The 12403-nt window shown below is 49.8% G+C and overlaps 1 protein-coding gene across 1 annotated transcript; it reads right to left on the bottom strand.

Annotated features, from left to right (window-relative positions):
* Nucleotides 1-1224: 1224 nt before the first annotated feature.
* On the bottom strand, nt 1225-9780 carry PLAU (plasminogen activator, urokinase). Its single transcript, XM_027530728.1, has 13 exons — nt 9668-9780; nt 8400-8504; nt 7188-7298; nt 6768-6855; nt 6286-6319; nt 6040-6147; nt 5253-5427; nt 4972-5063; nt 4565-4784; nt 4206-4354; nt 3482-3622; nt 2988-3136; nt 1225-2345 (listed from the first exon to the last, which is right to left on the bottom strand). The coding sequence occupies exons 4-13, from the start codon at nt 6822-6824 to the stop codon at nt 2169-2171; spliced, it is 1302 nt and encodes a 433-aa protein (XP_027386529.1). The 5' UTR covers nt 6825-6855; nt 7188-7298; nt 8400-8504; nt 9668-9780; the 3' UTR covers nt 1225-2168.
* Between the last annotated feature and the right edge of the window lie 2623 nt (nt 9781-12403).

Here is a 12403-nt window from a genome sequence, read left to right as displayed (position 1 = left end):
CTGTTCATGCAGAGAATGAACAGAATATCCTGACCACATCTTGAATTTACTGAGTCCTTCACATAATCAGGCCAGTTGTCCCCAACAGATCTGAATCAGGGATGCATATCAGAAACACCTGGGGAATTTTTCTAAACTCACGAGCCCTGGCACCAGTCCTGACCTGAATCACAGCCTCTGTGGGTGGAGCATAGACTATCTACCTATTTTTAAAGTTCTCAGGTGACTTAGTAAAGAAACACTGCCAAAATTCACTAACATAGCTTGGAAATTTCAGTATTTTGGCATCCAGCTATAACTCCTGGCTTGCCTTCTACATCCAATCTTTAAGAAGTTGATGTCTGGTTCAAAATATATGTACACATGCATTAGGATATCACTCAGCTTTAGATTCTGAACTTCCCGATACTGGGGATAGGAAAGGCTGGTCATGAACTTCATTAACACACCGGGGAAACTCAGCACCATCCTCATACACAAATTATGGGAAATTATGTTTTCTGTTTCCTGAATGCCACCAACTCAAGCTGGGCTGGGTTTTGGATCAGCAGCTTGTGCATGTCTCCCGCTTTGGTGAATTCAGCCCAAGGATCATTGGGGATAGAATGAAGAGAATATGGTGAGACTAATCCTAAAGACCCTGGAGCAGGGCATGGCAACCCACTCTGGTATTCTTGCCTGGAGAATTCCATGGACATAGGAGCCTGGCTGGCTACAGTCCATGGGGTCTCAAAGAGTTGGACACAGCTGAGGCGACATAGCACACACGCAGTCCTAAAGAGGATCACCATGTAAAGTTGAATACGATGTGCACTGCCCAAAGGCATCAGGCTCGGGAGGGGAACTGAGAGTTGACAAAGCCTGCACACCATTTATCACGTTGTGGACTTCTGGCTTGGGGCACCTTTTTTTTTTTTTTGGCCACACCACCAGATGTGGGACCTTTGTTCCCCAGGGATCAAACCTACGCTTCCTACATTGGAAGGTAGAGTCTTAACCACTGGACCGCCAGAGAAGTCCCTGGGGCACCTTTTTGTACCTTATGTGCTATGGAGGATCTGCTCTACAACTCTCCTAGATTCTCCTTCCCGAAGGCCCATTAGGTCCAAGATATAGCCCCATGGAAAACCCTGGGATGCATTCCACCATCGTCATCTTCTACTTTTTATGCTCCCAACTCCCTCCCATACAAGCACCAGGAAAGAGCCAAAATCTTCAGAAAAATCACATTTGATTGATCATATTTATTCAAAATTACAAAAATAGATATAAATAAAAATACCAGAATATAATCATTAAATATTCAGTGTACAGGAGTGGTCCTTGCCTCACTCAGTGAGGATTGGATGAACTCAGCTAGAAGGTCGGAAGGGATAACTGGCCAAGAAAACATCTATGTGAAACTGAAACTGCAAATTTAGTGCTTCTCACAGTCTGCCCCAAAATGATACATTTATACACATCATCACTTGGGAGGCCCAAGAGGCCCCAGGAGTGACCCACGACTTCTCCAAACAGGCTATTCTGTATGACGTCACATCCAGACAATTTGGGGAAGTATCTAGTCTTGCAGTCAGACACAGAACACCAGCTCTTACACTGACACAGCTTGCGCACAAGTGTGCAAACATACGCACGCATATATTACGTTTCCTGATACATCCATGGAATTTCAGAGCCCTTCCCTCAAGTTATTAGTGTCTCTACTCTCCAAACCATTGTTCTTTCATTGGTTGAGCTCTCTCAAGAGACCTCAGTTGTGTTATACTTCCTAATTGGGAAATTATTCATTTCCCAACAGTGGGCCTCATGAATGGCCCACTGCCAGGGAGCTGGGTCTCCTTCCACCTATGCACAGGAGATGCCATTTTTAACTCCAGGAAGCTTTAGTCCAGAAATGGACAATACCATCCCGGTTCAGGACCACCCTTCCATCCTGATCAGGAAGGATCTGGGCGTCCAGCACCCAGACTATATCTACTCATTAAGTAGACTTAGTGAGGCTAAGTCTACTGTCGTTCACCCTGGGGGTACCACAAGCAAAACCACCTCTGCAGAGTCCATCTTCCTCAGTTTCTTCCTTACATATAGCTGTGCAGCTGGCCCTACTGCAAAAATGACGGTCAGCATGGGAGTGGGTGGTGCTTTCCTTGGTTCTCTGGGGTCCTTCAGAGGACAAGGTTAATCTCTCCCCTGGTGTGAGTGTTGATCCAGGGCAGGAATTTTGAGACCCTTGTGTAGACTCCTGGCTTGTACTTCATGGCACAGTCACGGCCCCAGCTCACAATCCCAGTCAGGGTCAGGCGGCCTTGGATGGTACAGACCAGAGGGCCCCCTGAGTCTCCCTGTTAAGCCAAAGACACAAAAGGTGAATCCTAGGAGAAGTGAGAAGGGGGCCAGTCATGCCAAAGAGAGAAAAGAGAGTTTCCTAGAGTCAAAGTCCTTAGTGACTCCCCATTTCCTACCACATCAAATTTAAAAATCCTCTGCTTGCCTTTCAAAGTCCTGTTATCTACAATTCCATCTACATTTTCAGACCCTATACTTCTCCTTCCCATCCCAAGATATGCTGTGGTCATTCTCATTTTTATATCTTGCAAACTGAAATGCTCTCTAGACTTCCCTCTGCCTCCCTATGGATAAGAGTCACATTCTTTCTCGCTAAAGCGCCCCCTGCCATGGCCATGGCCATCTAGCTGGTGCTCACCTCCTTCTAAACAGCTGATCAGTGATAATTCACACGACACTCTGAGCACTACATTGTACGATTTTCTAATGTTTTCTCTTTCTTACGGTCTTAGTCCCTGTCCCTTTCTGAGTCTGAAGTGCCTAGCACAGAGCCAGGCTCTTGACAAATGTTTGGAGCCCCGGTCCTGGTCCTGGCTTCTTGGGACTTCGACTGGAGAGAGACTCCCCAAAGTAGATAGGAAAAAGCCCAGAAGCCCTGGGAGAGCAGGGTGATGGAGAAAGATGCTTGGAACTCTCACCTGGCAGGAATCTGTTTCCCACTGTGGGTCAGCCGCACATAGCATTTTGTCAGTGACTTCAGCGCCATAGTAGTGGGGCTGCTGACACACCTCATGGGAAACCAGACTCACAAAAGTCATTTTCAGCTCATCTGAGTAGCGATAGTCAGCTGGATGGAGGAAACAGGGAGGAATTTATGTTAAGATGTGTCTGTCCAGTCTGCACACTGGGGCTCTGTCAGGGAGGGGACCAAAAAGTGTCCTTACCAGGGAAAGCCCTTATTTTTTTCCCACCCAAAATCTAGGTCTTTACCCCACCTGTAGTCCCTCACCCATTTAAATTTATGGCTCATCAGTTCCTAAATAATGCTCCCCACTCCATCCCTAGACCCATCTGCTGCTTCCACCGTGCTCCCACCTCTTTCTCCACAGTCCTCCCTTGATCAAGCTGAGCTCACTTCCAGGCTACAGCACTTTCTCCAGGACCCTCTCAGCCAGACCCAAATGTCACTTACAGGGATTCTCTTTTCCGAAGCCAGTGATCTCACACCTTGTTCTAGAATGAGCATCTTCATGTTCTGGGGGCAGGCAGATGGTCTGTATGGACCGGGAGGGCTGTGCACACTGGCCTCTGCTGGTACGGATCTTCAGCAAGGCTAGGGGAGCAGGAAGGAGGCAGAGGAGAAAGATCACCACTTGGTCAGGGGGTTACCATCACTCCCCTCCAAACCCTGAGGCTGTCTGTTCCTGAATCAGTTAAGGTCAGAGGGCATCCTGGGAGGTCTGGTGGTAGCCTGTCACCTAAAACAAGCCTATTCTGTTCCATGCTTCAAGGGTTTTGTTCCAGTTGCTGACAGAGGCTTACACAGCCAGGGCTACTGCATTCAGCTGTATGGATTTTTTCCTGCAGAAAGCCCTGACAGAGGTAGTTGGGCTGAAACCAGCCCCAGTACCCTCTCCAAGTTCTATATCCTGGGACGGACAGAGGCTCCATCCCGCAACGGAAAGGGCGTCCCAGTCCAAGCTATTGCCACCCAGCGGAGGCTCCCTGTTTGGAAATTCAGGGACTCTACAGAGGAGCACCAGGCCTCTCATGTTTTTCACTCTGAACCCTTCCCTACCGCTCCCTTTAAAGCGGGGTCTTCAAGTTCCCCTACAACCCCAACTTCCCACTCAGGTCTCTCCAGATCCCCTTCCCGCCAGCTATCATCATTGAGCAGATGAGGGTTTTCCACTCACCAATATCATTGTGGTGAGCAAGGCTCTCCGCACTATAGTCCTCATGCAAGATGAGCTTTTCCACCTCAAACTGCATCTCCCCACGTGTGTCGGAGTTAAGCCGTGACTGACCCAAGTAGACAATGTAGTTCTCCTTCTTTGGGTGATCACTGTGGGGAGATCAGTCAGACAATCTGATCTTGTGAGAGCCTGTCACTCTCCCCTCCCCATCACAATGACCTGAGAGCATCACCTCTCCCCAAGGCCATGGGCCATGTAGAGAGAGGCTGAGGGATCAGAAATAAGGAGAATCTTTTGCTGGGAAGGAGGAAGGGATTCCTTTGGGCAGAAGGGTCAGGGCCAAGAAAGAAGGAACATACATGAAGCAGTGTGTGGCGCTGACCACCCAGCAGGGACTGATGAGGCTGCCACCACACAAGTAGGTGATGGAGCCTCCTCGATGCCTCCTGTAGATGGCTGCAAACCAAGGCTGGTTCTCGGTGTTGGTGACCTGTCCCCCAACAATCTTAAAGCGAGGCCTCAGAGCCTTCTGGCCACATTGGAACTCTTCTTTCTCCCTAGGAGAGGAGGGACTTTTTCCTGGAGAAGAAAGAAAGGGATGTCTTGGGCAGGGAGGTAGGATAAAGTGTTTTGCTCCTGGTCCTCTGACCACCCAGTTTTCAGGGCCAGGCAGGCCTCCCTCCTCATCCCTCCTGTGATGCAATAAGGGAACGTAGGAGTTTGTCACCTTCCACCCCACCATCATAAACAGGCCACTGACACTTACCAACAGAGCAGTCCTGCACCATGCAGAACTGGACAAACTGCTTTAGGCCAATTTGCACGTAGCACCAGGGCCTTCTCTGATTGTCTGGGTTCCTGGCAACATAGAGGGGAGGAGGGTGTCATTCCAAGCCAAATTGCCTTTTCTGTATCTTCCCCTTCAGAGAAGACTCAACCAATGGCCTTGATTTCTCATACTATGGCCAGCACTTGGCAAACAGGATAGTAACAGGGGTTTCTGTGAGGCCATGAGGAAGGTCCTTGTTACCCCCACTTACCACTTACCTGCAATAATTGTGTTTCCCCAGGCCCAGCTGAATGGCATCAGATCTGTGGGCATGGTACATTTTCAGAAGGACGGTGGGAGAGTCCCAGGCCAGGCAGGGCCGGCCACTGAGGTCTCTGTTGGCCTTCCCTCGGTAAGAGTGACCATTCCCCTGATAGCAGGTTTTCGATGTATCTGTGGAAGAATGTGGGGATGAGAAAAATATTAGAGAAGGAAGTTCAGACAGGCATTTTAGAGAACTTGCCAGGCCTCAGATGATTTCAGTGAGGTAGAAGGTCCTAGAAAGAGTCTCTTTCCACCCCCATCTTACATTTGTGCAGCCCCAGCCTCATAAGCTGAGAAGGCAATGGCACCCCACTCCAGTACTCTTGCCTGGAAACTCCCATGGACGGAGGAGCCTGGTGGACTGCAGTCCATGGGGTCGATAAGAGTCGGACACGACTGAGCGACTTCACTTTCACTTTTCACTTTCATGCATTTGAGGAGGAAATGGCAACCCACTCCAGTGTTCTTGCCTGGAGAATCCCAGGGATGGGGGAGCCTGGTGGGCTGCTGTCTATGGGGTCGCACAGAGTCGGACACGACTGAAGCAACTTAGCAACAGCAGCAGCAGCAGCAGCAGCAGCTTCATGAGGCAGTGTGTGTTCACTGTACATCACATGGGGGTGAAGATGCCCTCCACTCCACCTCCTAACTCCTGCCTGCTCTTGCATCCTACCCATGTCTCCCTGTCCCCAAATCACTGGTACCCCTGTGCCCTCCCAGTTAGAGTCAGGACCCCCATACCTATCTCACAGTGTTCCCCTTGGAATTTCTTTGGGCAACTGCATCGCTGAATGTTGGAGAAGTACTTGTAGGTTACACATTTTCCTCCGTTCAGACAGCCACAGTTCGCTGGAAAACACAAAGGTTGGAGGGTAAGCAAGGAGCGTGGGAGTAGGCCAGGGGAGAACCAGCCTTGAAGCAAGAACAGGGAGGGGCTGCCCCCTGAGGCTTTTCCAAGATATCTGCACTCAAGCGGTAGATACTCACATTCACCAGACTCTTTATGAACTTCATTGCTGCCCTGGAAGAGAAGGGGAGTGGAGAGAGAAAGTTCATCAAAGGTTCCATGCTCCTGAGACCCCAGAGTGAAGATGAACTGGCTCCAATCCCAAAACTCACCCTCCCTCCAGTTGCCTCTCTCCTCACCCTGTTCATGTCTAACTAGATCTCATATGGAAGATCATAGGTTTCCAGCAGGGAGAAATGAACTGACTCAAATAAGCTTCACAAATCAGGTGCCAGCAGGTTGGGGCAGTCCCTGCGGCTTCTTCTTCCCTTGCCAGCAAGTGCAAGCTCCCCAGTTCTCAAGGCCCCAATGCCACACCTGTCCTTTTTCCCTGTTTGGCTCTACTGTTGATTAATTTTGGAGGACTCGGGCTGCCTATGCAGCCCCTTCCTTCCCCTGCGCTGTTCCGGGGTCTTGCAAGCCGCCTCCCGCCACCTAGAGTCAAAGCAGGGAAGCCACTCACATCAGAGTCGCTCACGACCAGGGCACAGACGAGCAGGCATGCCAGCAGGACCCTCATGGTGGCAAGGCTGGGGCTCTAGACAGAAGCTCTGCATGGGAAGGAGAAGTCAGGGGAAGAAGCGGAGGAGCGCGAAGGCGGACGGGGTGGATTACTGCAGTTCAGGGCTGGAGCCCCTAGGTTCCCTGCGGGACGAGCCCGCGGTGACCTGGCTCCCCGGGCCTGGCCCGTCTCCCCTCTCTGGAGGTTCAGGGGGTCGTAGCACAGCCTGGACCCGCCGCTGTAGGGGTATACATAGGCACGGGGTGCGGTGACTCAGCGCGCAGACGCAGCCGAGCAGGGGCAGACTGTAAGGGGAAGTAAAGCCGGCAGGATCGGGGTCCCCCGCCTCCACTCTGCGCTCTCAGGGAGGCTCACACTCACCCGCGGCTACGGCCAGAGGGGCGCAGGACCGGGACTGTGGGGACTTGTAGGCACTCTGATGCTCCGCCGGGGTCTAGGGCTCCAATCTCTGCGCTGTGCTGCCAGCCGGCACTGCAGGCTCTATATTAGTACTCGCCCCAGTTCTAGCCCCGCCCCAGCCCGGGATCGCCCCGTCCGCTCCCTTCCCTCCCCTCCCCTAAGGGCGCGCCGCCACTTGGACCCCGCAGGCTTCCACAACCGAAACCGTGAGGGGCAGCGCGGTCCCCAGGGGAGGGGACGAACCAGGTCTGAACCTAGACATGGAGAGGTAACTAAATTCACCGCCCCCTCCTTCCATTCACCTGGCTTGGGCCCGCTGGGTGCAGCACCCTCCACCTCCCGACTTGCCAAAAGGAGAGGCGCTAGGGAGACTCTCCCCTCCAGTAAACCAGCTCTTCTCCACCCTCGGCCTCCAACTGCCTAGGACAGCGATTCGGACCCCTGGGCTTAGGGGCATAGTCCGCAGCTCATACAGCTGTGAAGTCTTTCTCAATGTGAAAATGCACGCTCGCTGAAAACACCAAAAAAAGCCCAAAACCCTGCTTATTGGAGCTGCCCCTGTAGTATGCCAGCTTCTCCAAAATCAACACAACCAGTGGATAAGACAAGCTGAGTTCATTGCTTACTGCAGTAAGGCAGTTTGGTCTTGTCAAGGGGTGGGGGAGGGCGTCGGATTTTATTGAGAATTTGTAGATTGGTTGGGCTTCCCTTGCGGCTCAGCTGGTAAAGAATCCGCCTGCAATGCGGGAGACCCGGGTTCGATCCCTGAGTTGGGAAGATCCCTGGAGAAGGGAAAGGTTATCCACTCCAGTATTCTGGCCTGGAGAATTCCGTGGACTAGTCCACGGGTCGCAAAGAGTCGGACACGACTGAGCGACTTTCACTTTTGCAGTTTGATTTAAGGGAGGTCTTTGAAAGTGAGGGCTTGATAAGGACTGGATAAGAATCCTGCTATGATTCTGTAGGATTGTGAGAACAGGGCTTCCCAGGTGGCATGAGTGGCATAAAACCTATCTGCCAATGCAGGAGACATAAGAGACTTGGATTGGATCCCCCGAGGGCATGGCAACCCTCTCCAGTATTCTTGCCTGGAGAATCTCCCTAGAGAGGACACAGGAAGGCTAGAGTCCATAAAGTTCCAAAGAGACACGATTGAGGCGATTTTACACTCACCCACGTGAGAATAAAGTCTCAGGGCACAAACTGTCGATGCTTTCTATTGAAGTTTTGATGTGTCTTCCAGGAAGTTCCTCTAATGAACCATCCATAGTATTGTCACTTAATAAAGACAGTGGAAGAATAAAGCCTTCTTAATGTAGAAACTTGTTTTAACCTCTGAGGAAAGGAATTGGGAAACTGGAGGACACGAATAGGAAGATTTATTTTTCACTATATGGCCTTTTGCACTGTTAAATTTTTGAAAATATCCTTGTATATCACCCATTCCAAAAAGATAATTACAGTTTTAAATGCATGTTTATTTAGTATTCTATATCATAAAACCTGGTTTCTAGTAAGGTAAAATAATTGCTCATCAAGTAAGATCGGTCTTCAGAAAGACCATGTGTAAAGAACTCTACTTATACTTCCTGCCTGAGGGCAAGTGCCCAGTTGTGTACACACACACAAGTCCATGCATGTACACCTGTCTCTCAGGCAGAGCTGAAGAACCACAGTAGGGACTCTGAAGTTCAGTCACCCCCATCCCTTTCCCCCTAGTGTTGGGAACCAGGGCTTGGAGTCACCTGAATCCACCCTGTCACCTCAGTGGAAGGGGAGAAGGCTGAATCCTCCCAAGGCTTAGGAGAAGGGACCCACGGGGAGGCCCAAAGAGGCATAAGGCTTGGTCCCTCTCCCTGCCTAGTGTTAAAGGCTCAGTCATGTCTGACTCTTTGCCACCCCATGGACTGTAGCCTCTGTCCATGGGATTTCCCAGGCAAAAATATTGGAGTGGATAGCCATTCCCTTCTCCAGGGGATCTCCCCAACCCAGGGATTGAACCTGGGTCTCCCGCATTGCGGGCAGATTCTTTACCGTCTGGGCCACCAGAGGCCTACAGCATCTTGCTGCCTGGCAAACCTGGACCCTGGGTCTGGGTTCACCTGAGACGGGTAGGAGAGAGTACCAGGAGAGCAGGAAGAAGGGAAGCCTCTTTACTCTACTCCAGCCAGAGGTCTCAGGATTCCAGCCTCTGCCTGGGGAAAGTACAAGCTCACTATCCAGCTTGTGAGGCCGGTGACCCATCGTCCTCTGGAGGGATTCTCTGTGCCCAGCTCTGAGCTGCCAGCCTCACGTACTGAGTCAGAATGCTAGAGCCCTCCGAACCAGTTTTGCTACTTCCTCTAGAAGATCGTGGTATGCTTTGTTTGGAGTTAGAACCCACTAATTGTAAATAAACGTGATCAAAATGTAAACAGAGATGTTGCAGCCTGAGGACTTACCCCGAAACTTGTAGGTTAGTTATCAGGAAATTCCCAGCTGACTCTTGTGATTCACAACACTCTCCCGGCAGCTCTCATGACTTCAGATTACTTGGCTGGAGGCTGTCATGCTGATTCTGAGAGCAGGATGACCTCATTTCCTCCCGGACAAAGAGACTTGGAGACCGTTATGCACCATGACACTCCTCTTCCCCCTCCTTCCTGTTGTGGCCTCTTCACCTGGTTGAACAATCCTAGAGCTTCTGTGAAGATAGAATTTCTTTTCCACTCTGTGACCTTTGGGTGCTCTCTGAAATCTGTGTTCATCTTTTGGTGCACAGTCATCTTTTAATTCTTTTAGGGCAGACACTACATCTTAAGTATCTTTCTCTCTCTCAGCACCTGATGCACCTTGGTGCTTTATTATGAAGGAATCCATGAACAAGTGAGAACAAAGCATTCTGGGGCGCCCTAGAAGTTTCCCTCCTCCTTTTTGTCTTTTCTTTTTTGCCTTGCCATAAAAAAATAGTACTGACATAATTTCTATCTTTTGCTAAAAAGCACCTTGATACAAACCATTCCTCTTTAAACTCAGAGCTGCCTTACATAGTTGGAAATTGTTTTTCCCATTCTGTAAATGAGGAAAATGAGGTGGAGAGAAGAGACATAACTGATAAGTGGGAAAGCAAGCACTAGAATCCAGATTTTCTCATCCTTGGTCCTGTGCTCTATACCTCACTGCCTCCAAAGAGAAGGATTCAGAACAGAAGACTCTGAAGAGAAGGATCAGATGTAAGATGTTCCTGCTTAGGGGAGCCCTCTTGCTGGCTTTGGAGACCTCCTTCTGGAAACACACCTTGGACCATGGACTTTGAGCTCCCGGGAGGCCCCGGCTATATTATGAGTTAGTCTCTTGCCTGAATTCCTGAAACTAACTTAGTGGTCTAGGGTATCTGAGGTTTCTATCAAGTGTGAGAAAATAAGGAACTGAATATATGTGGTTTCATTCTGTTCCTGACTCTCAGAATAAACCCACCAACCTCCTGCTTCCACATCTCAGCAGTCCAGACCCCTCAAGTTAGATGTGGCAAAAGAGACTAATGGAGAGGCGCTGTTTCCTGGAGAGACTCATAAAAAAGCAGGCGGAGGCCAAATGTGCAAGGAGGACCCGGATGCCGAAATTGGCCCTGAGACTGTGTCTAGGAAGCTGGCCCACTGAAGGGCTATTTTCTGACTAGCAGGACCCAAAGGGAAGTTCATGTAGAGTCACAGGATGTTTTCCTGGGATGCTGTACCAAGAATATTCAACTTGGTACTATGTATAAAGTACAGTGTCTAGCCACAGGTCAGCCACGTCCAAGTCGAATGACCTCAGGCAAGACAGTTAATTCTTTGGGTCTCAGTTGACCACGTACAAAAAGAGGCAACGCCTGCCCTGACTGTGCCTCACTTTGAATGAGGTCATAGTCGTGTGTGAAATCATTTGTTCATTCCTTTATTAAATCACTCAGTATTTATCATGGGCCTTGTGTGCGTCAGGTACGGTTCTAGATGCTAGAGATTCACGGATGAAATTTGTAAACTATAATTCCTACCTCAAATGCTTGTCTTGCCTTCCTGTCTATGACTGTCCTGGCTCAGAAGTCCAGGCTATTCCTGGGACTTCATCCCAGGCTTCCAGTCAAGTGGCAATGCTATGTCCTTAGCCAACAGTTCCCAGCAACCGGCCAGCTGTGTGCGCTGCTCACCCCCACAGCGCTGACTCCCACTCTCTCCTTCTCCTCTTTAGTTGTCCGTGACCTGAAACTCTTCTTTCTTTCACACTCGTGGGACAGACAGATTCCTCTGCAGTTCTGGGAAGGAGGTACTGAATGCTGGTCGCATAATTTCCTTGGGTCTGAAGACATGTTGGGTCTCTCTGCATGTTTAATGCTAAGGGGGAAGATACTGTTTCACAGTAGGCATTGGAAGCCACGTCTGGGGCCTGTAACATGATAGGGGAGGTGCTGGAGCTGCTAGGCCCCCAGTGGCCTGTGGAAAGAGTAGGGCGGGGGAAACCACATACTTGCTTCCTTACTCATGGAAAGCAAAAAGCCCAGGGGCTATACCCTGAGGTTATAGTCTTTCCTCAGTGAACAAAGGGGCCAAGTTGGACCCTCCAGCTTCATCTTACGATCCCTACCCATTCTCATCATTTCTGCCTCATCATGTCTGGTCCAATTTCTAGCCCCACCCAAGCCAGGAAGCTCAGAACTCTGAGTTAATTATTTTGAGCCTTGGCCAGATTTTCCTTTGTCCCTAATCTAAATCTGGTTACTTCCTAAATCAGGAACTTATTACTTCAAAGAGTGTTGGTTATGGCTTTCCAGACCTTCTGGATTCTGAGGCCACCTACCAGAAACAAAGCTAGGCCCTGGTCCTAGGACTTCTGCTTGGAGCCCAGAACACGTTATTGGATGGCAATAGCTTCTTAGCTGGAAGCTAAAAGGGATTCCAGGAACAAAAGACTAGAATGGGAAACCAAAAACTGATGGGTTTGCTAAAAACTGCCAAGAAGTCAATGCCGTTAAAGGAAGTATGTTCAACTAGGAGCTAGCATACTCAAAAATATTGTTCAGAAGAAAACCAACATAACATCCACAGCCTATATGAGGTATAATTTCATGGGTTTAGGACTCTCGCACGCTGCATCCTATAACTCTGCCTTTAACACAAACGCAGCACTTCCCTTTCCATTACACAGAGAGGAAAGTAGAG

Source organism: Bos indicus x Bos taurus, chromosome 28, assembly GCF_003369695.1.
Source record: "Bos indicus x Bos taurus breed Angus x Brahman F1 hybrid chromosome 28, Bos_hybrid_MaternalHap_v2.0, whole genome shotgun sequence".
Taxonomy (NCBI): Eukaryota; Metazoa; Chordata; class Mammalia; order Artiodactyla; family Bovidae; genus Bos; species Bos indicus x Bos taurus.
This window is presented reverse-complemented; position numbering and strand designations above follow the sequence as displayed.